The 21,989-nt window shown below is 46.1% G+C and overlaps 1 protein-coding gene across 1 annotated transcript in view; it reads right to left on the bottom strand.

Annotated features, from left to right (window-relative positions):
• LOC136160563 (BOS complex subunit NOMO1) overlaps nucleotides 1–19,974 on the bottom strand; it is a 54,731-nt gene extending 34,757 nt beyond the window's left edge. The window contains exons 1-11 of the mRNA XM_065924409.1: nucleotides 19,716–19,974; nucleotides 16,285–16,374; nucleotides 14,728–14,773; nucleotides 11,377–11,477; nucleotides 10,682–10,788; nucleotides 8,251–8,323; nucleotides 5,994–6,146; nucleotides 4,301–4,438; nucleotides 3,883–3,972; nucleotides 1,176–1,281; nucleotides 842–992 (exon numbers count right to left, since the gene is read on the bottom strand). Of these exons, the coding sequence (XP_065780481.1) occupies nucleotides 842–992; nucleotides 1,176–1,281; nucleotides 3,883–3,972; nucleotides 4,301–4,438; nucleotides 5,994–6,146; nucleotides 8,251–8,323; nucleotides 10,682–10,788; nucleotides 11,377–11,477; nucleotides 14,728–14,773; nucleotides 16,285–16,374; nucleotides 19,716–19,883 (1,223 nt within the window). The 5' untranslated portion in view covers nucleotides 19,884–19,974. The remainder of the gene's footprint in view (nucleotides 1–841; nucleotides 993–1,175; nucleotides 1,282–3,882; nucleotides 3,973–4,300; nucleotides 4,439–5,993; nucleotides 6,147–8,250; nucleotides 8,324–10,681; nucleotides 10,789–11,376; nucleotides 11,478–14,727; nucleotides 14,774–16,284; nucleotides 16,375–19,715) is intronic.
• Nucleotides 19,975–21,989: the final 2,015 nt, after the last annotated feature.

Genomic DNA, 21,989 nt, shown 5'->3' with positions numbered 1-21,989 from the left:
GCATGAAGGGGCCCTGTGACAGCTGCTCCCTCCATCCGCTCACCACCTTCCACTCCAGCAACACCAGGCGCTGTGCCCCCTCATCCACACCACGCTGCTCTGAGAGGCCACTCTCCACGCAGACCCTGCCCCACCACACAGCCCGCCAGGCTCCTCTGTCCATGGGATTCTCCAGGCAAGAATACTGGAGTGGGTGGTCATTCCCTTCTCCAGGGGATCTTCCCGACCCGGGGATCGAACCCGGGTCTCTCCTGGAGTGCAGGCAGATTCTTTACCAACTGAGCCACCACGTAACTGTTTAGGGAGCACCTACTGCCAAGGAAAAGATGGCAGCCTCCCCCCACCTCCGCTCTCTAGGGAACATGCAGATAAGAAAGAACCAGACTCTACCCCAAGGCCAGGGTTCTCTGCACTAAACGTGTGATGAAATATAGGAATTCAACCACAGCATGTCCCCTCACAACTCACACTAAGCACAACAAAACAGGAAGAACTGTGACCATGATCCGAAGCATCTTAACAACCAGCGTTCTCAACCAACTACACTACCTTCCAATTAAGCCAAGGAAGGCCCCACAGATGTGAAGTCAGGCACGACAGATCCTCTTCTATCATAAACTCACTTTAATTTTGAAACTAGATGATTTTCAGGAAGCAGACAACAGCTAAGTACCTTCAGTTTATAACATTTAGCTCTGATCTTTCTAAAGAAGCCAGCTGAGTCTCCACAGGTGTCAGAGACTGGATGAGACTCCATGGCAGAAACACATGGTCAGGTTGAAGATGCTCTGTTCTCTGCTGACTGCCAATGTAAGCCCCGGGGCCCCCACAATCCCCTTACCCCGTGGCGATGATGTCAGCCAGCTGAGGCGTGTTGGGTGCAATTTTGATTGTGACGGTTTCAAAGTACAGGTGCTCCTTCTGGGCGTGGATAGTGTACGTCCCGGTGGTTATGTTCTCCAGGCGGAACGAGCCATCAGCTTTTGTTTTGACTGTAGAACAAAAATATGCCAACAAAGGATGAGCCGAAAGCAGCTGCATGTTCCTCATCTACACGGAGATACCAAAAGCTGGCTTGTTTTCACAGAGTCGTTAAGATTTTGTTTCCTTTCCATTTCCCCCTGTAGCAAAACCCAGCCCCGGCAATCAGGCCTGGGCCCAGCGTGTCTGCCCACCTTTGATCTGGTTGTTCAGGGTGACCACCGCATCCGGGACGCCTTCGCCTTCCGGTCCATTCAAGACCCGCCCAGTGACAGAGAATCCCATGACGTGGAACACCGGCTGAAGATGAGGAACAGGGAGAAGCTGTCGTGTACCTGAGCTAAGGAAGCCCCCCTTAGCCCCCTCGTGCCATCGCTCAGCACGCCGGCCCACGCTGGCTCCTCCTGGTCCCCCGAGACAGCCCGGCTCCCTCCCGACTCACCCACCAGGAATCCCTTCCCACGTCTGTCTTCTTCCTTAGATTCCCCGAAAATGGCTATCTGTCAAATAACTGAATGAAAAAGCTCGAGAGACTGGCTTCCCCACAGACCACTGAGTCAGACCTGTGAGAGGCCCCCTCCATGCCCTCTCCCCTCCAGAGGCCGTTTCCGGGGGGCCAGGCCCCCCCCCCCGTAGTCTCCCAGCCTAGACCAGGATCCCCGTGCTCCCCGCTGCCCACCCGCCAGCATCACAGTCCCGCGGATTCCACCTCTGCAAGGTCGCTCAGGCCCTCCTCCTGCTTTCCCGCCACACCGCAATTCCAGTCCTAAGTCCGCCTGCACCCCCTCGCTCGGCCCCTACTGCTGCACATCCCCTCCCCCCATGTCCTCAGGTCGGTTTGTGTCTGCACCCTCCCTGCCTGTGAGGGGCAGCACCCGACCTCTGCAGTCGCTGGGCTTCAGCCACCCTGATCTGGGATTCCCACTTGCCTTCACCATGTGGGGCTTTCATACCAGCCGCTCCCTCAGCCTGGATCTCCTACCGCACCTGGAGAAGATGGGAGATGGGCTGCCCCATCTCAGCCTTCAGGTTCTGCTCAAACCATCACCACCTCCGAGCCCTCCCTGACTACCGTCTCTCGGAAGCCCCTGCCTCTTGCCCCACCATGCACTGACAATCACACTAATCTACTTTAGGGGTTTCAGCAAAAACCTTCCCAATAGCCAGTAACTTTCCAATGTCCTTGTTTGATTTCTTCCTAGTTTGTCTACATCCCACTAGAACGTGGGTTCCACGAAAACAGGGACCTCTTCTGTCTTAGTCACCTGGTACACAGTAGGCACTCAATAAATGACTCCTGAATGAATCGATGGAATGCATACATGTGACGGCACTTGAGAGCTTTAAGAAAATGGCTTCCTCTTTAGTCAGATAGCTCTTTGTCTAAAAAGACGTGGTTAACCCACTTATTAAATCATCTATTCGCTCATCAATCATCTTTGGCACTAAATCACGTGTTAGAAATACAGTAAAAGAACAAGACTCAACAGTCCTACATTATTTAGCTTATAGACTGCTTCCTGAAATTCCATTCAAGTCTGTTTAAAACTCTGGTTTGCAATCGGGAAATGTGTTTGCCCATTCATCTGCCCCCATCCTTCTTGGTGAGTCCCTTGAAGCACCAAGGGCTTGACCTTTACCCTCCAACCCCCACTCCAGCGCACAGCGAATAGTCAAATGCTTTAGTGGATTTTAAAAGGCAGAGTCAGAACCCCGCTGAGCATGTGCCCTAAAAGCCAGCTTCCACCCACTTAAGCTACTTCAATGTAGTCCTTTCTAATGTAAAAGAAAACGATTAAAAGCTAATTTTTTCAATAACTGTAACACTAGGTGGTCCACTTATAAAAGGCTGCCGTTTTCTTTGGGGATTTGACCTAGCGCATTTTCTATAGTAACCATTTTCTACCTCTGTAATTAAAGATAGAAATGTGATGAAAAACACATTCGCCATCTGTTTTAGGTCTAAGGAGCTTGTCGGGCCACCTCTCACCCTACCCATCACCTCACCGGTCACCCCATATGGCCCAGGCTCTGTCAGTTCACCTGGTCTCCTGCCACAGCCTCCAGGCTGGCACCCCGCTTCCACCTTGCCCCCGGCAGACTCTGCTCAACGTGGCAGCCAGGCGGGCACACCTGCTTCTGCTCAGAACCTTTCAGTGGTGCCAGCTGTCGCCCAGAAAGTGGCAGGGCCTGCACGACCTGCCCATCACCGCTCTGACCCCCTCCCCTCTTTCTCCCTTCCTCACTCCCTCCGTTCCAACCACGCTGGCCTCTGGGGGTTCCCCATGCCTCCCAGCCACATTTCAGGACTCCTGCACCTGCCACGCCCCCGTCTTACATGCTCTTCCCACAGATGTAAGCACACTTCACTGCATCTTCCCCTTCAGACCGTTACTCAAGAGTCACCTCCCCGTGAAGCCTTCCCAAGTACAACCGAGGAGACCTCAACCCCTACTTGACCTTGAAACTGCATAATCTCCTTTCTTGCTTTGTTTCTAAAGAACACATGACCTTCTCAAATACTTTCTGATTTACTTATTTATAACTATATTGTCTCTTTCTGCCATTAGAACATAAATTACACAAGAATAGGAATTTTTGCCACTTTCAATTACTCCAATCAGCCCGTCACTAGAAGAGTACCTGAAATATGTCACTGACAGTGAACACATCTCACTGAATAAAGTAGATAGAACCAGGGTTCCAATTCACTAAGATACAGATGTTATGTGAGCGATGTGAAGGATTCCGTGGATGCCAGAATAAAGTGGAAGAAAGTATAAGATTGTTTTTTCCAACAGCACTTTTAGATCAATATTGTTTTTTAACACGTTTGCCACACCTGTGCCCAGGAATGGGAACTCCCAACACCTATCCCTCCAGAAGGCAGGGAGTCCTCACCTCAATTTTCAGGCTGTCGTGTTCCACGGTAAAGTCAAGTCTGGAAGGAGCAACGTCAAAGGTAATCCTCTCTCCCCTATAGAAAGGAATCTGGAAGGAAAAGCCTGTTAATTACCCAGAGCCAGGAACATGATTCAACCATCAGTATTAACATCCAAAGCCAGCAGCCCACAAATAACCAGTGGTTCAAAGTGGGCAAAGAGACACTATTAATCATACCGGCTTCACATTTAAAAGAGAAAAGACTGATGCTCTCTGCAGCTGTCACTGAGGGGACAGAGTCACACCTTAAGTTACCGCTAAATAAAATGCTTATGCAACTGCAGGCCAACCATTCGTCCTCTGGTGTCCCAAGGGCACTGACACCTCCTGTCTGAGACTCCCAAACATAAACGGCAGGGAAGTCGGCTTTGCTCACCACAGTATAGCCCCCGCTCGGCAGGGAAAAGAAGGAGAAGGAGCCGTCTTCTCTGGAGACCGCATGGCACAGGTACTCCAGACTCTCGTCCTGGGTCTGGAACCCGGGCACCGGGGAGAGGTTGCAGCCCAGGACATCCTACGTCAGGAGGAAAACGCCAAAATGACTTCCTTTTCCACTTCCACGTTCTGATGATTATCAGATAGCCACCTTTCAAAAAACCTGCATAAGTTTTACCTCACAAAATATTTCTGAAATATTTCCTCTACAAAGCAGTAGAGGACAGAGCACAACGTAAAAATCTTTACATACAAGTTTGCAAAGTTAAGGGCTTCCCAGGGGGCTCAGATGGTAAAGAATCTGCCTTTAATGCAGGAGACCCAGGTTCGATCCCTGGGTCGGGAAGATCCCCTGGAGAAGGAAGTGACAATCTACTCCAGTATTCTTACCTGGAGAATCCTATGGACAGGAAAGCCTGGTGGGCTACAGTCCACGCAGTTACAAAGGCTTGAACATGACTGAGTGACTAACACTTCACTTTTCATTTGCAAAGTTAAAAACAGTACAGCCTAAAATCACCTGACTGCCCTCCCCTACCATGGATCACCATCATCCAGTTGAGAAAACAAACTGGCCCAAGTTCACATAGCTGCTCAGAGGCAGAGCTGGGATCTGTCTGAAGCTGGGTCTGTTTCATTTCAAAGCCTGGGCACTTTCCACTGAATCCCACTGCCTCCCAGTGCAGACATTCAATTTCTTGTGAGTCAAGAGAGAGACACAAGGTTCTTAGATGGTAAGACTATCCATCAACTTTGACCTGCATTTTTTTTATTTAATTGAAGTACGACTGGTTTACAATGTTATGTCCCGCTATACAGCCAAGTGATGCAGTTACACATATATACATTCTTCTTCAGATTCTTCTCCATTACAGTTTATTGTTGTTCAGTCACTATGACAAGTCTGACTCTGTGACCCCATGGACTGCAGCACACCAGGTTTCCCTGTCCTCCACTATCTCCCAGAGTTTGCGCAAACTCATGGTTATTGTCAGTGATGCCATCCAACCATCTCATCCTCTGTGGTCCCCCCTTCTCCTCCTGCCCTCAACCTTTCCCAGCATCAGGGTCTTTTCCAGTGAATTGGCTCTTTGCATCAGGGGGCCAAAGTACTGGAGCTTCAACTTCAGCATCAGTGCTTCCAGTGAATATTCAAGGTTTATTTCCTTTAGGATTGACTGGTTTGATCTCCTTGCTGTCCAAAGGACTTTCAAGAGTCTTCTCCAGCATCACAATTACACAGTTTATTACAAGATACTGAATATAGTTCCCTGTGCTATCCCCTGAAGGAAGATATGGCAACCCACTCCAGTATTCTTGCCTGAAAAACCCCACAGACAGGGGAGCCTGGTGGGCTACAGTCCATGGACTTGCAAAGAGTTAGACACGACTGAATACACATGCACCTCTGTGCTATACAGTGTGATTTTGTTGTTTATCTATTTTATGTACAGCAGTGTGTATATGTTAATGTCAAGCTCCTAATCAATCCCTCCCCCACCCAGCTTTCCCCTTGGGTAACCCGAAATTTGTTTTCCATGTCTGTGACTGACCTGAATTTCTTAGCCTGTGATCTCCCATCTCCTCCACCCTCTGCCCACAATCTCTCTTGCTCTTCACTCCTCTTTGCTTACCTCTTTGGTCACTAAAGAAGAGAAGAGAAGAAACTTCACCCCTTTCATGGGTTCCCCATCGCTGCGGACAGAGCCAGACACGTTGTAGCCTGCCACTACGAGGGGACCCGCGGCGTTGGCGTTGGAGTTGGTCACGCGCACAGTGGTGCTCGCCTACAAAAGAAGATTTTAACTTCCAAAAGAACAGACGCTCACAAAGCGTTTAACAACAGGAGGATGTGCTTACCTTAAAATATTAACTTGGAGAAAAGCAACAAACAAAATGGTATAAAATTGCGTATGAATGTGTAGCATAATCACAACTATTTTTAATGGTCAAGATGAAGGGCAGGGAAAAGCAGCAAAATGAAAACGATGATATTTTCATCTAGATGGTGGCATTTTATTTCTTTTACACTTTTCCACCTTCCAAATTTTCCATTTCCACTCCTTTATGCTCTTCTGTATGTTCCAATCTTTTTTAATGAACATGTTTTTTTACTATGTTGAATGGTATGCATCCATGTATTTTTAACCTCTTCATTAAAGTACAATTCACATAGCAACAGTTATTTTCCCAAACACACCATGCATCCAGCACTCAGACACAGAACAGACACTGGGTCCTCAGAAGCCCCCTCCTGCTCCTTTCCTGATACTGCTCCCCCAAAGGGCAACCATTTTCCTGACTTTTAATAGCCTGCTTTACTTTAAAACACAATTTTACACGAATAAGCTCAAATTCCTTATGCATACAACTAACGAACAATGCAAATCTTAAAACGTAGTCTATTTATAACATGTAAGCTACTGAGTTTTCAGTAAAACATTTTTAAATGTTGACCCGAAGAGAAAAATCCAAAGAACCAAACCATAAACAGTATACAGACACATCAAGGTGTGAAATTATATCATCACTTATAAATGCATAAAACTCACAGAGTAGTGGAAGAAGGCGAGGGTGGGATATTCTGAGAGAACAGCATTGAAACAAGTATACTATCAAGGGTGCAACAGATCACCAGCCCAGGTTGGATGCATGAGACAAGTGCTCAGGGCTGGTGCACTGGGAAGACCCAGAGGGATGGGATGGGGAGGGAGGTGGAAGGGGAGATCGGGATGGGGAACACATGTAAATCCATGGCTGATTCATGTCAATGTATGGCAAAAACCACTACAATATTGTAAAGTAATTAGCCTCCAACTAATAAAAATAAATGAAAAAAATTTTTTTTTTAAAACTCACAGAGTAAAAACTGAAATACTGATGCTTCTTTAGCAAGAATGAAACACAGCCTCAAAACCAATATAAAAACTAACCTTTTGAAATGTCCTTTAGGTCTTATTTCAAATTGTTTTTTCAGTTATTTACAGAACCACATTTAATAGGTGTCTTCTTTTTTTCAATCTTTTACTATAAACTATTTCAGTCAAACAAAAAGATACAGGGGTCTATACCAAAGAAGACCTATATAAGCTCCAACCAGCTAAAGAATAAAAGAGAAGAAATACAATTCTAGACCCTGCAGACCTGCACACCTCTTCCTCCCTCCCGCTGCAGGCATCAGTACCATAATGAATACACTGCCATTCCCATTTGCAGCATCTTTATAGTTTTTCCACATAAGAATGTATCCAGAAGTGGTTAAGATCACAAGTGTGTCTAATCACTATATACATGGTATCACATTTCCTTGTCCTTCAGCAACTTGCCTTTTCCCTTCAATGTTACGTTTTTAAGTACAGCCATATTGATACATGTGGCTCTGGTTCATTTATTATTGCTGATGTATAGAATTCTATCATGTGGTGAAACCACAATCCACTCTCTCCTTCATGGACATACAGGCTGTTTACAATATTCTGCTATTACAAACAAAGCTGCAATAAACATTCTTACATATTCTCCCTGGGCACAAGAACAAGACTTCAGAGTAAGTACTGCTGTTACAGACAGAAAAAAGAACAATAAAATAATCTCATCAGGTCCCTCTGGTGTTGATTTAGCTTAAAATAGGTATAAGTTAATAACAAACCAACTTCACAGCAGGAAGACATGTCGCTACCTAAAACAGAAACCAACATAAGCAATATCTGCTACAGTGTGGGAGTTTTCCTGTATAAACACCACCAAACTAATCAGCAGTATCACTGTTTTTTCCATGAATTTCTAGAAAAAACAAAATAACTTCATATCTGGAATTGAAAACCACTCTATTTGTCCCCAAAGCAGCACACTGTTGGCATGGCCATCGACATAACGGAAATAAATGCTCACCTCTTTCAATGGCCAGGTTGGATGAGTTGCAAGGATTTCATAATCTCCAGGAAGAACTTTAAAAAATGCAAACCTAAGAAAGAAAAAATACCACTTCACTTTCTCCCAGCAACCTGAATATTTCTAATTTAGGACTACTCTTCCAAGCACAAGAAAATGATGCATGAGTTACCACAAACTTGCCCTGAGCCAGTTAAAGAGCATAAACGAAATTCAATCCTTCGTTGTTCAAATCCTCATCAGACAGCACTTACTGGGCACCGGCTGTGTGCAAGGAAAGGGGCTCGTGTGCTGACAAGAAGGCAGGCTGATGTTTTCCTTCACCCCCAGGGGTTCTAGTCTAAACACCAGCCCCTGTGGTTCAGCAGGGGTCAGTCACAGATCATTCAAGCATGCTGACAGAGAGGCATGAAGAGGTGAGGAGAGGGGAAGTGTCTAAACGAAGAGAAGTGGCAAGGGAGGAAAGATGTGTGAAGAATGGGGGACAGGGACTTTTCTGGCGGTCCAGAGGTTAAGACACCACACTTCCACTGCAGGTGGCATGGGTTCAACCCCTGGTTAGGGAAGAAAGATCCCACATGCCACATGGTGAGGACAAAAAATAATATTAAAAAAAAAAAAGAAGCCACAACCAAATAACTAATGGAACTCATAAACAAATTAAACGACAAAATTGAAACAAACGATCAGCAGACAGGCCCACTGAGCTGAGACAGACGCTGACACAAAATGACACTAAGCGTCCGGGGGGGGGGGGGGGGGGGGGGGGGGGGTGGCGAGTGATAACGAGCTTGACTCCAACCCCAGAGAGTTTATTAAGATCTGTTATCAGGAACAAACAGAAGCCACTCTGGGCTCTTGCGCAAAGCAACTGTGATGAAACCAGAAGCCGATAAAGACTGTTCTAGCAGCTGTGAACAAACCAAGACCAGAGTGAGGTGAGTTGAGGCTGGAAACACTGCCTCCAGGATTCTGACATATTTAGCCCTTCAGGTGGGCAAAAGCACCAGACCACAAGCGGGCTAATTCCAGTGACAGGAATGCCACAATTTCAATTTCAATTCAGTTCCTTTCTCTGTGGTGGTATTTTATCACATCAGATGTCGCCTGTAATAACTGCACAGGGCCGGGAAACCACCGGCTACAGTGGCGCTGATACTGCCACTGGATTTTGGCCTGGGTAAGATTCAGCCTCTAGATCGTGTTCACAGCATCCCAGTTCTGCACGTGACTCTCTGTGTAGTGTGTGCACAAGAAGGGGGTTTGGAAAGCTCAAGTCCCTTTCCCCAGCAGGGCCAGCAGCAAATTACTGAGACCAGAGCAAATGAAGTCCTACATTCCTTTCTACAGATCAGAGGAGGGGGCTGGAGAGGCAACAAGAAGTGTTTTTCAAAACCAAAATATAATTCCAACAGTCATCATTTAGAAACTGGATGATATACTGACAGGCTCATTATAAATTTCTATTTTGCAGTTTAGTCAGATTTGTGTACTGAAGCAGTCAATGGTGATTTGTATGCTTTCAAAATGATCAGCTGGAACTATTCGGATATTAATCTTGGCACATCTATTAACATTTACAACACAACGATATAAATCCATTATATAAATGCTTTAAATTTGACTCAACAAGGTTAATTAAATAGTCATCAGTTCCAACTACAAAATGATTGCGATGTAATAGTGATAAAATGATTTTTAAAAATCCTAATTGAGCTAATCGGTATTGAGCTAAAAGTTATTAAGTGCATATTCTATGCCAGACAGTTTGAAACAATAATATCATAATTTAATCTTCTCAATAACCTCAGGTGGTAGGTTCCATGATTATTCTCATTCATAAATGAAGAAACCAAAGCATAGAGGTCTTAAGTAACTTGCCCTGGGGCAGACAGCTAGCAAACGGGAGAAATAGGATTCAAACCCAGCTGTTGGGCTCCAGATCCAGTGACACGTCACACCAGGCTCAGCTGTGTTCAATTCTTTTGTGACCTCATGGACTAGAGCCCACCAGGCTCCTCTGCCCATGGAATTTTCCAGGCAAAAATACTGAAGTGGGCTGCCATTTCCTATTCCAGGGGATCTTCCTGAACCAGGGATCAAACCCAAATCTCCTGCATTAGCAGGTAGGTTCCTTACCACTGAGCCACCTGGGAATCAGAGCCAGTCCCAGCCAGTAAATGAAGGCCTAGCCCTGCAGCAGGTGCTTTATTTAATCTCATTTTTAATCATTTCATCACCGCTAAGATATGGGTCAAAAGGCTTCCACTTTACAGGTAAGGAACTTGAGGCCCTGTGGGATAGGAACCTGTCTGAAGGTAAGAGGCTGAATCAGGGTCTGAACCCAGGTCTCCCTCAATCCAGAGCTCCACCCCCCTGCACCAGGGTCCAGCTCTAGCTGCAGGGCAGGGCAGCACAAGCGTTAACTCACTTTCCGCCAGGCTGTGTGACTGTGGACTGGATCTTCGCGTCGGTGCCTGTGTTTCGCAATGACACCTGAACTCCTGCGGGGCCCAGGGGCTGTCCTTTGCTGAGAACCTGCCGTGGAGAAGGAGGAGGAGCTTAGGACTCGCCCAGCGGGCATGTTCTCCCGTTAGCAGCACTGCCCAGCCTGTGCCTACAGCCTACGACCTTCTCTGGGTCAGGATTCCTTGGAAAAGATGGTAGAGATCGTGGCTCCCCTTCCTGGGGAAGCAAGGGGACAGGGAGAAGGACCGACAACAGTGGAATGACACTTTATCCCACTGACTCCATTGTGTACTTGGCTGCTCCCTCTCAGGGTAAAGGGCAAGGAGAATAAACCCACCATGAAGACAAGGTGGGCAAGAAACGGGGTCATCTCAGCCGCAGCACTGCAGCCGGGATGGGGAGACTGGGCCCTGAGACCCTATCTCTCTAAAAGGCCATCCTGCTACTTGGACAAAGGAATGACCAGCAACCTAGACCCAAGCCCCCAAGAACACCCGCCACATTTTACATACAGTTTCATCGAGTTCCCAGGCCCTCCTGAAGCTTATCTGTGCATCCCTTATAGCCTTAAAGTCCCCAGTTTCAAAATTCTCGCTTTTTTAAAGGTAAGAGGAGACTTGAGTCTGTACCACAGAGCAAACGTGACAAACGCCAGACCTTTCCATTCACGGAGAAGCCTGTGAACACGAAGTTGATGTCCCCGCCCTTCGTGCAGATGTCGCTGACACCATCCACGTACAGCTCCACGGTGGTCGGCTCTGCGCAGTGACAGGGGGCCGGGGGTGGGGGACAGGACACAAAAGCAAGTTGAGTTCTGGGACTGGATAAACTGTCACGGAAAACATACTGCACTGCTTAACTTACACCATATTCATTTCTGAGTCACTCACGTGGCCGGAAATCCAAAGGTAGGAGGAGGAGGGGAAAGTCTCCCACCCCACCCCAGAGGGAACCAGGGGTGAGAGTATAAGATACATTTACAACAGTCTCACAGCTGAGTTGTATCTCAGAGTCCCATGGAAAATCTAGTGAGCGCCAGAAACTTTTATTTACTGAACACCCACCAGAGACCAGCCACTGAGCCAGGTGCACTTAGCCCTGACAACTATCTCAGAGGGAGGGAGTAACACTGCAGTAACACTGCAGCTGATTGAGGGGTAAACTGAGGCATGGAAAGGTGAAGGATTCTCCTAAAATCACAGAGCTCCTGAGGGACAGAGCCCATTCTCAACCCCTAAAGTCTGGTTCCAGATCTGACTCCTGATCGAGTACGTGGGTTCAGCCACATTGTACCAAGACCATAAACTCCAGGGTCCATAGTAAAAGGTGGACTGGAAGTCAGCAGAGGCCAAGTATGGACTGAGGCAAATGGAAAAAAGCAGACAGCTTCCACCCACTATTGCTGCATGACCTGGTGCTGCCCGAGCTTCCAAGTTCTCATGAAAAACTGAAAATCTGGGTCTTACCTGCTGTGTCCCGATTTTTCAGTATCAGCAACCAATTCAAGGAAATTAAAAATAACTGAAGAGTTCATCATAATATGGGTTAAAGTTGAGTTTTTTAAAAGTTAGGAAGAATGTGAAATGATAGGTAGAGAAAAAAAAATGGACAAATCGAGAGAATTTCAGGGGAATTCCCTGGCGGTCCAGTGGCTAGGACTCTGCGCTCCCACTGCCAAGGTCCCAGGTTTAATCCCTGGTCAGGGAACTAAGATTCCACATGTTGTGCAGTGCAGCACCCCCCCCCCCAAAAAAAAGAGGTAATTTCTTAAAAAGAGAATTTCATGTAAAATAAAGAATTACACACACACACACAGGGGAAGATGTCAGTGAAAAAATGGATAAAACCTTTATCAGGCACCTCACAAAAGAGAATATCCAAATGGCCAGTACACATATGAAAAAGTGTTCAGTCTCATGGACCATCAGGAAATGCAAATTGAGACCACAATGAGTGGCTAAAAGCGCTCCACCATCAGGACACTAAGATAAAAGAGACTGACAGCCAGTGTTGATGAGGATGTGGAGGACTGAACTCTTACACCCGGCGGCTAGAGAAAGCTCTGCAACATCCACTCTGGCGGTCCAGAAACCTCTACTAGGGCTGGATTACATGTACAAAGTCTACTGCCCAGCAGTTCCACCCTGGTATATATTAGTACTCAACAGGAACGGAGACACGTGTGCACCACAAGATTCACAGGAGTAATAAGGATGTTCAGAGGAGCACTGCTCTCAGTGGCCAAAATCGGGACACGACCCAACTGCCCACCAACAGCAGAGGGGTAAATCACTTGCCAGTCGCAGAGAAATCAAATGAACTAATATAGTAACACACAGGAAGGATGAATCCTGTGAACAACGTCGAGAGAAAGAAACCAGACACAAAACTGAACCTTGGATGATTCCATTTACATGAAGTTCAAAACAGGTAAAATAATCTATCCTTTTAGGTCGGGCAGGGCAGTTTGTAAGTGCCTGGGGTGGGGCACTTCTGGGAGTTGGTCAGGTTCTGTCTCATCTAGGTGCTGGTTATGTGTCTTCATTTTGTTGAACTTCATTGCCTGATACCTCTGTGATGAGAATTTCTGAAACCAAGAGAATTGGGTTGTATCCCTGGGTCACGAAGATCCCCTGGAGGACAGCATGACAACCCACTCCAGTATTCTTGGGTGGAGAATCCCATGGACAGAGGAGCCTGGTGGGCTGCAGCCCATGGGTCGCACAGAGTTGGACGTGACTGAAGCGACTTAGCACACATGCACACACGCATGCTATGATTCAATTAACATGCTTATCAAAAGAAAAAGAACTGACAAGAAGGGAGGGGATTCAAACAAAACACTTCCGCAGTGTGACCTCTCTGGCCAGGGCTTGGCTCTGACTCCCCTCCAGTTTCTGGACCCCAGCAGTCAGGCAGCCCCGGCTGTGACCTGAGGAAGAACTTTGTCTCCCAGATGCAGGCCGCTGCCTCTGTGACAGCAGGGACTCAATTCTTCCTCCCCTAACTCACAGGCAGGCCTGGAAGGAGCAACTGGGCCCCCTTTCTCCCCTCAAGCTACAGAACTGGGATCACACACCCACCTCTACAAAAATTTCCAGGCTCTGCTCTGCAAAAATATCAGCCACACCATAGTAGAACCCTCTCTTCTGATCAACCCCACTTTCGCTCCTCCAGCAGTACTAAAAGACACTCACCTCAGGGAAGTTTGGAGCTTTTTTGTGTATGTGTGCAAAAAGACTGCTTTTAAGAGTTGGGCGCAACTGAGCATGTATGCACACATTTGAAGAGTTGTGTCCAACTCTTTGTGACCCCATGGACTGTAGCCCACCAGGCTCCTCAATCCATGGGATTCCCCAGGCAAGAACACTGGAGCGGATTGCCATTTCCACCCCCAAGGGATCTTCCTGACCCAGGGATCAAACCCATGTCTCTTGCATCTCCTGCACTGGCAGGTGGAGGCTTCACCAACGAGCCGTCTGGGAGCCTGATGGGTGCTGACCCAGCGGAAAGAACTCGTCCAAAGTTGCCACAGAGCTGGTAAGGCCCCAAGGTTGCCAGATCTTCTGATTTCTTCAGTAGATCTGGATTTTCATGTCAAATTTCACAATGTTTAATATTACCATTAATTCACTAAAAAAAGCTTATTAAAACACTGAGGGGGCTAAGAAAGACGCCATCCCAGGCCAGAAGTCAAGTCCCCACTCCTGACCCCTATAGTTATCAAGTTCTACTGGCACTTAATGAATGAAGCTACAAAAACAGAGTTTCCTGTGATGTACAAGAAAAGATGACTATTTCAAGAAACAAGATAGAAAACCTTAGGATAGATCGAAAGTAAATCCAATCTACTCTAAAGTAACAAGGATGGAGGAGTTTAAAAAAACAATCTTCTTACACACTAGAAATGAATCCTTCATATTTTAACAATCTCTGCACTCCATCAGTTTAATATTCAGCATACAGCCTAATCCCTTACAAAGTATACCTGGTTATTTGTTAACTTACCAAAACTCCACCCTAGAGGAGGCTCAATCTTCAGAATGAAATCTCCCTACGAGGGAAAAAAAAAATCAATACAGAAGACTAAGAACTGATGACCTTTCAACTTTTAACTTAGTTTAGTACAATCATGTAATGTAGAATTTTCACACCTGGAATAGAATTCCAAGTGTAAACTTTGCGCTCATAAATGGTAGTGGGCTTTTGACTCCCGACAGCGTGGCAAGTTCAACCCCGGAAACTCCTACCTAATCCAGCAAAGAGTTAGAGACACTGTATCCAGCCACTCCTGGTCTTTCAATACCAAACATTCTACTGTCTTATGTTAACCCTTAACCTTAAGTCTGCCAGGGTCAGCTAGATCTTTAGAAACTAGAGCCAATTCTTAAAACAAGATTTTATTCATACACCCTTGAGTAAAGGGTTCCTTGAGAATGCTTTAAAAAAAAAAACAGATTTCAATATCAACTAGTCCACCTCTAGAAAACAATCTTATGTATTATGTAAAGATATAAGTTCAAGAATATTTATCTCTGTGTTGTTAGTAATAACTTTTGTAACTTCTTGTGTTTATCTACATTTCCACATAAAAAGATGAAACATGGGGAGGATGGGGGGTAGGAATACAGGCATGCATGGATATCCATCTCTGAGCACATGTGTGTGCATGTCTGCATATATGCACATGCATGTATATTCTTGGGTATCCGCACAACTCTAAATACTGAGAAAGCCATCTGCTAGCATACACACCGAAACTTTTATCAGAAGTCATCACTACAGAGGGAGAGGGGACTTGGGGACAGAAGATAAAATCTACTTCATATACTTCTAAAAAAACTTTGATTTCCCCCCCCACAATACTCATGAATGCACATATTACTTGCATAATACTTTTTAAAAATTATCCGTTTGTCTGTCTGTTTCCTGGCTGTGCTGGGTCTTCACTGCTGTGCGTGGGCTTGCTCTAGTTGCAGCAAGCAGGGGCTCCTCCCCCAGTGCCCAATGTTCTCACTCCGGTGACCTCTCCCATTGCAGAGCACAGGCTCAGTAGTCGTGGCACACGAGCTTAGCTGCCCCGTGGCACGTGGGATCCTTCGGGAAGAGGGATCAAACCTGCATCCCCTCCACTGGCAGGGAAGCCCTGTATAATACTTTTTAACAATGTTTTAACCCGCTTGCAAGTAGTAATAGGAAGTTCTATTAAGTCCGGGTTTCTCAGACTTGGAACCACTGACATTTTCCCTGACCTGCACAGCCTGGCAGCCTGTTTAGCCCCATTCTTGGCCTCCAAGCAGGAGATAATGAACCACTCTCCCTCACGGTTGTAACCACCAAAATGTCTCTAGACGTTGCCAAGTATCCCTGGAGACATTGAGAATCACTGCTATTCAACCAAGCCAGTAATATAAGCCGTCACCCTCACCGTTTGGCCAGAATTGCCATATTCCACTTATAACTTACAAAACAGAGGTGTATTTGCTCCCGTGGGAAAGCCACTCTCCCCGTGGGCCACACTGACAACCTCCCACCATAAACCACTAACGTGCTCTCTCCGCTTACCTTATCATACAAGGGGATCATAAAGTAACCATTGTTAGGGGCACAGTCTGTCTGGTATTTCAAAGTCCCATGTTTGGTGTACAGCTTTATCTAGAAAGGAAAGAGAAGTCATGATATCACCGTTGAGAATTAGCTATGTACAATGAACCTGAATGGATTCAGTCAAAAGGCATTTGCTGAGGACCTACTATACGAAGCTGCTAACAATGGGCATTATAGACAGAGGGAAATAAGACCAAGTATCCCAAGTAATGGGATTTGTTATTTTTCAGGTTAGAAACTAGCCTTAAAAGTTGTACTTCTCAATGGTTTTCAGTGTATTTTAGTGTCTGTCTCTACGTTGTTTTGGGGTCTAAAACCAATTTTGCTGTTAGTAAGAGGCTTGTTAAAATGCAATTCCTGGGGAGGGTTGGATTGGAAATTTGGGACTACCAGAAGCAAGCTACTGTATGTATAGGATGGATAAAAAACAAGGTACTGTTGAATAGCACAAGGAACTATATTCAATATCCTGCAGTAAACCTCAATGAAAAAGAATATGAAAAAGAATGTATTACATGTAAAACTGAATCACTCTGCTGTACACCAGGGACTAAACACAACGCTGTAAATCAACCATACTTCATTTTCTTTTTTTTAAGTACCTTAAAAAAATGCAATTCCTGAACTCCACTTCTGTTTCTAAAACAGAAGGTCTAAGGTGAGGGCCAGAGATCTGTATAATGAACCCCAAAATATTAATACTTGGAGTAACATCCATCTAAAGACTTTCAATGTTAATAATCTGTGACTATGACACGAAAATGACAGAACCCAGCCATACCAGCTAAGACAATGTGGAAACCACCAAATTCACAACGTGTGTGCTTAGGAAAGGAACACTGGGAAATGATGTGCAGACTGCAGGCTCGCCGTGGGCAGTGACCTCGGCTGACACTTCATGGTGCCTGGGCCAGGGCCTTATGTAGTGTAAGTACTCCATAAATACCCAACCTTATTCACAGGCCAGAAAGAAATTCAGATGCATGCACTTAAAGCAGGGACTGAAGATCCACCTGTCCAGAGGGGCCAGGGAAGTCCTATCAATGGGCATTCATCTCAAAGGGGACAGGACTGCTACTTAACCAAAGCCAAGATTTGCAGCCCAAAGATTAGCTGGCTTTCCAGAGAAATCAGGAATGCAGTTTTTAATGTGAAACCTCCTAACTGTTAAACAATTAGCAATCAATACAGTTTTTCTTTTTTAGGTACTTTTTCTGCTCTGTTCATTAAACTGTGGTACCCACCAGGGACAAGGCTTCAGAACACGCTGGGGCTCAAGCAACAGTTACTAACTGAATATGATGGGAAAATACCCAGAAGGGAAGAAGGATGGAGAGGATTGAGGTAGTTTTACTGGGACACAGAAAACACAACCCAGAAATGACTGTAAAATATCTTATTTACATTTATTCTGTAAAGCACAGGTCAGGACACAGAATGACAGGATACATTATGTGTGTGAAACACTAGATTTCACAATCAGAAGTGAAGAAAGAATGAATTTCTCAGGCCATCTGGACAGGCAGCCCTAGGGCTCAGGGGACATACTTCATGCTAGGTCACAAAACCTGCCCTCCACCCTCACAGTCACTATTAAGTGTTCAGGGTGGGAGTGTCCCTAGCGCTCTACACTTTTCTCCTGAAGCCCCAGGAAGCTGCAAGTTGCAAAGCTTTTCAAGACAGCTTCTGGAATGCCCTGTGCCCACAGCCCAGGAGGTGGCATGGCCCCCAGAGATCCCAGAAGCCTTGCCACTGCCAGTGGGTAGATTCATTAAACACTTGACTTCTTTATATATATATATATATATATATATATATATATATATATATTTTTTTTTTTTTTTTTAATGTGGACCATTTTTAAAGTCATTATTGAATTTGTTACAATATTGCTTCTGCTATTTATGTTCTGGTTATTTATCTCCCACTGGGTGTGTGGGATCTTAGTTCCCTGACCAGGGGTTGAACCCCCTGCATTGAAAGGTGAACTCTTAACCATCAGACCTCCAAGGAAGTCCCATGCCTGACTTTTTTTTTTTTTTTTTTTTTTTAAATGCCTGACTTCTTAAGACCAAAAATGATGGAGAAGCCATAGATACAGGGGTCTTGGAGGTGATGAGTAACTTCTTCGGGAAGTATACAATGCTGGGCTCTGCAGTCTCTCTCCCAACACCATGCTACAGGAACAAAAATTGGGACCTGGAGCAAGGCTAAGTCAAAGAGCTGTAGAATCTATTTCCGATCCCTCCCCCAATTCCCAGGAACCTGCTTTGTATGAACACGCTGGTTCAACTCTTCACCGCAGCCCTCCAGCTACTCAGGCAGACTGCCTTTGGGGTCTTGGTCCCCACTCCCTCTTTGGCATCTTCCAGCGTCTTTCTTTTCTCTCTCTCAAATTCCCTTCTTTTGACTCATCATCAGTAACTACCCTCCTAAAATAGAGGCCAGCCCTCCCTGGGGTCCCTTCCTATCTGTCCTGCAAGTAATTTTCTATGCCCTCCTCCATCTATCTACCTTCATCTTCACAAAAGCTTTATGGGTCATAATTCCACTGGGATAATAACTATCTAACTGAAGAGAGCTTTGCAACTTAATAAAAAGACTTCTACAGAAATCTCTTGTGTAATTCCAATAACTACTCAGCAATCAGGGCGCTGACAACTCTTCATTATGGGAGGAAAGGGGTCCCAATGGGGGAACCAAGGAAATTAAAAATAGTTTCCCAGCCCCAGAGATGCCAATAGACAGTAACTGGGTCATGATCTCTGAGATGAGAATTCATGCTCTTTTAAAGCTTACCAGAGGGTAGGAGGAATGGTAGATTAGAATTTGGGGGGAACTCAGTGTTGTGGGGGTTAAGACTTGTGGTCTCTAGGTTCTGGAATATATGTTTCAGGAAATCTGAATTTCAGCAGGTCTGGGTTCTGCGGGTTTGAGGGTCTGGGGTCTGCGTTCTGCTGAGACTGCGTTTTAAGAGACCTGGGGCCTGCATTGTGGGGATCTGGAGTTTGCCTTCTGAAGTATCTGGGGTCTCGATCTGGAGGATCCTTAGTTTTGTGTGACCTAACAAAAGTTATAAAGCATTATCATCGTCACCAGAAATGTCCTTCACACCCATATGCACACACCTTCAGAGCTCCGCCCCCCCCCCCCCCCACCCCGTAGCTGACCCAAAGATAAGAAGAACCCCACTCCAGCGCTACTGGGGAGACCAGCGGTGGGCCCGCAAAAAGCAGCGCCTCTGAAGAGGAAAGGGCTCCCAGAATGCGGGGAGTTGCGGGGAGGGCTGGTGGCAACCGCCTGGGAGAAGAGGCCACCGCGGCTCAGCGAGGCTGTGCGCCTGGCCCCGGGTCACACACCGAGCTCCGGGCCGCGGGGCGGGCACTCACCTCAATGAGCGAGTAGTTGATCTCCACGTCCGACTTGACGAAGCCCCCGCAACCCACCACGATGTCCTCGGAGCCGCGCGCCGGCTCTACCCCGCTCAGCAGCAGCAGCAGAACGGTGGCGGCCACCACCGCCAGCCCGGGTGGCCCCATAGCCCGGCGCCCCCGCATGGCCGGGCCTCTGCACCCTGAACCTCCGCAGGCCTCCGGGTCCCGCCCCTCACACGGCACGCTGCCGCCGGCTTCCTCCTCTGCGGGCAACTGACAGCCCAGTCCCCACCCCCGTCGCGACTGCGCATGCGCGTCCCGCCCCCACGGCCGTGCCCACAGCCAAAATAACTACGGTGCAAGCTCAGCAATAAGGAGGCCATTGGTGCCCTCTGGAGGCCAGGAGGACTCCGCGCACCGTCTGGCAGGTGCAGTTGCAAGGTGCGGGTGTACACGCATAAACTGCAAAGTTGAATTTCGTAGTTTCCTAGTTTGGAATTAGGAATTTGGAATTCCAAATCCCTTACTGTGGAATTCAATAGCACTGAAACTGGAAATGACGAGAGACTATTGATCGAAGTATCCAACAAATTTCCCGAATCTATTTGACCCGAAAGTTTCACAAGTGATGTATAATCTCAAACCCCTTTTAGGGATTTGTGTCGATTGGTGTAACTTTCCATGATAAATGATCAATTAGCTTTTTTTTTTTTTTAAAGCAAAACATGTCGTTTAAGCTCAGCATAATATTTAAAGATATTTAAATTTTATTTAATCCCACCTCTAGTAACATTTTTATAGAAACAAACTTTGAGGGTTTTTCCCCAGGAAGCAAGAGATGCATGCAGTTTGACTTACTTTGAACCAGCTCTGTGAGGCGATGCATGAAAATCATCTGAAAGCATCTGTCTGAAAATCAGCTCATAAATCAGCATATTATATTTTGTCTCAAGACTGAATGTATACCATAATGTAGTCACCATATCAAAATAGACAAAAACTGCTCTTCCAACCAGATGTTTGAAATTCTTCCATTTCACTCCTTAAGAAAATCAAGAGCTTTTATTTTGATAGTTTTTATACCTTGATCCTAAATGATGAAATAAAGAGATTTCCCACTGAAATCTGCCACTATGGTTAAGACCCAAGCACTACACAATATGAATCACAATGATTTTAAACTACACAGTGGCTACAATGGAAGGATACATCCACTAGAGGATCTCAGCCATAAGCACATCTGATTTCTCTCATTCTTCATTCTCATTCCAAATACAGTGAGACTCTCAACTGCTTGATTATAAAGAGAAACCATTTAAGTAATTGTTTATTTTTTGGTGGTTCACTATTTATCATTACAATTAAAACAAATGTTTCCATTTATGTTTCCTAACATAATTCCCTGGTTTGTCTTAGCAAACCACCAGGGGACTGAAAGTCATCACTCAGGAAGTGCTTGACCTATGGAATCATCTTACTTTACAGATGAGAAACCAAGGTCCAGAGGGGGACGGGGATTTATCTAGGGTTGGGGGCTTCCCTGCCTGTTCAGTCAATAAAGTATCTGCCTGCAATGCAGGAGACCTGGGTTCTATCGTTGGGTCAGAAAGATCCCTTAGAGAAGGAAATGGCAACCCACTCCAGTATTCTTGCCAGAGAAATCCCATGGACAGAGGAGCCTGACGGGCTACAATCCATGGGGTTGCAATAGTCGGACATGACTTAGCGACTAAACCACCACCATCAGGGCTCAGCCCTCATCATGTGCTGTTTAGAGAGCTGAAAATTTGGCTCTGGGATATCTGAGTTCTGTTCTTGGTTCACCTGGCTGATTTCCTCTGTGTGCTTCTTGCCTTCCTGACCATCCCCCCTCAAACCTTCATCATTTCGCTCAAATTCATCTTCATATATACAAAGAAATAAAGCACTAGGACTGTGGCAACGTCAGTTGTAATGGGGATTTGGGGAGGGGGGGCTCAAGTCGCCCCACAATTTCCATCAGCCTTCACCAAAACTGCCTCAAATAAACAAAGATGATCGGAATATAAACAGCAGACCTGCCACACTCAGCTTCAAGAAAAATTATTGAGTTTTTGTGTCCCTGCTCTTCCAGAAGACCCAGGCAGGAAGACAGCTGAAAGCATACTGCCGGGGCCCCAGAAGAGGGTTGGGGAATCTCAGGAAAGAAAGGGGAGAAAAGACCAGGGAACCCGTGCTGTGGAGGCCCTGAAAAAGGCAAGAGAAAGATAAGGCACCGAAGTAGCAGTGCAGCCTGGAGAGTGCAAAGGA

The sequence above is a fragment of the Muntiacus reevesi genome, chromosome 2, assembly GCF_963930625.1.
Source record: "Muntiacus reevesi chromosome 2, mMunRee1.1, whole genome shotgun sequence".
NCBI lineage: Eukaryota > Metazoa > Chordata > Mammalia > Artiodactyla > Cervidae > Muntiacus > Muntiacus reevesi.
This window is presented reverse-complemented; position numbering and strand designations above follow the sequence as displayed.